Source organism: Pinus tabuliformis, chromosome 9, assembly GCF_031772625.1.
Source record: "Pinus tabuliformis cultivar Carrire ecotype Pingquan chromosome 9, CPIR1, whole genome shotgun sequence".
NCBI classification, from domain to species: Eukaryota; Viridiplantae; Streptophyta; class Pinopsida; order Pinales; family Pinaceae; genus Pinus; species Pinus tabuliformis.
In genome coordinates this window covers 864601365-864603137 of record NC_142307.1, presented here as the reverse complement: position 1 = coordinate 864603137, position 1773 = coordinate 864601365, and the positions used below count along the sequence as shown (strand labels likewise).

Sequence of the window (1773 nt, the reverse complement as noted above, 5' to 3'; positions counted from 1 at the left end):
AGTTTCAACGCTAGTTATCTCTCTACATATTTTAATAATTTTTCCTAGCAAATCTGAAATAATCTGAAATTATTTTTTCGAAATTCAGAATAGTCTTAAAATGATTTTATTTGAGGTTTTCCACTTATTCAAAACTCTTTCTAGTCCCTCGCAGGACTCGGATATGACACTGCAAATGGCAGAGGCAGTTTAACATACGGTTTCCGAAAGCAAATTGTTTCTAATTTGATTAAAATTTTATTTTTAATATTTTTCTCAAGTAAAACTTCTTGGGAAACCATGTGCACTTCTCTACATTTTGCCGGTGGTGCCCTGTGTACACAGAGCACATGGGCAATTGAATTTACCTAATTATTCTTCGTAAAATCTTTCTGCCAATACGCAACCTTTGAAATGAGGGAGCGACCTATAGAACAGACCGATTATTGATGTTAAAAATGAGGGAGCGACCTATAGAACAGACCGATTATTGATGTTAATATTTCCTACTGTGTATAACTGGTTGAATCACAATTACAATACTCACCGCAATGTCATAAATTGATGCAGTTAAGCTGGAGTCAGAAGTAGCCCTGCCAAAGCCTACTAAGGATTTCTGAGTCGTCACTCCAGAAAATAAGCTATCAAACCATGCATGAGGTTCTTCTCCTCCTCTGGTGTGAACTGATACAACTACAGTGCTATTCATCAATGCAACTTCAAGTTTTTTGGGATCAACTGGCTTGACAGAACCATCATCCATAATCTCAGGGAATTTTCATACGTTTTAGCGGCAGAAACCGGTGATAATTCATTCAGCATTTGTGAACGGCTGCCTCTGGATCTTTATCTCTAACTTCATCCGCATCTGTGTCTGGCAGCGCAGTCTTGAACGATTATGGAGAGCGATATGTTAATTAGTAGTCCAAGGCTTGCCTGGAATTCAATCTCCATCTCAATCTGTGTCTGGAAATGATCGAGGTGCTGGCTTTGATGCTTAAACGACTGCTAGTGGTGCTTATACCTTTTCCGAAGCCCTTCCAACCTTGACCGTTGCATTAGAGTCTGCCACAGACAACATCTTCCTCCTCGGTGATGGTCAAATTGCTGGTGCCAAAGAAAATGTTAACTGCAGGTGCCAAAGCATTATTTTCCTCCTGCATGGGCCTTTGAATGCATATTGACTACGTGTCTAAGCCATATATGACATTTGTTGAAGGCATAATCACCACTTTGTCACGTGGTTATGGCTACTAATTATCCTGGAGATTATACAACTACATTACACATGTTATACATTTACTTTATGCGGCGGGATATGGGTATTCATTTTAATAACATCCCTCCATTTACTAATGATAAAAGGTATATTTTTTTTATAACTTATTTTATTTTATTAGAAATACAACGCCATTACGCATGTTATACATTTACTTTATCTCCCTTGATATGGGTATCCATTTTAATAAAATTCCTTCATTCGCTGGATATGGGTATTCATTTTAATAGCATTGCTCCATTTAATAATGACAAAAGCTATATATACTTTTTGATCTGGGTATCCATTTTAATAACATTCCTCCATTCGCTGGATATTTTAATAGCATTCCTCCATTTACTAATGACAAAAGGTATTTTTTTATAACTTATATTATTAGAAATACAATGCCATTACGTATGTTATACATTTACTTTATCCCACCTGATATGGGCATGTATTTTAATAACATTCCTTTATTTATTTATAGATGGCAAAAGTTAAACATTTTTATTATTATTTACAAATGGCAAAAG

The 1773-nt window shown here is 35.8% G+C and overlaps 1 protein-coding gene across 1 annotated transcript; it reads right to left on the bottom strand.

Annotated features, from left to right (window-relative positions):
• Window positions 1-343: 343 nt before the first annotated feature.
• Window positions 344-750, bottom strand: LOC149151514 (GCN5-related N-acetyltransferase 3, chloroplastic-like). Its single transcript, XM_089443178.1, has 2 exons — window positions 527-750; window positions 344-406 (listed from the first exon to the last, which is right to left on the bottom strand). Exons 1-2 carry the CDS (start codon window positions 740-742, stop codon window positions 344-346), a joined length of 279 nt encoding a protein of 92 aa, XP_089299304.1. The 5' UTR covers window positions 743-750.
• Window positions 751-1773: the final 1023 nt, after the last annotated feature.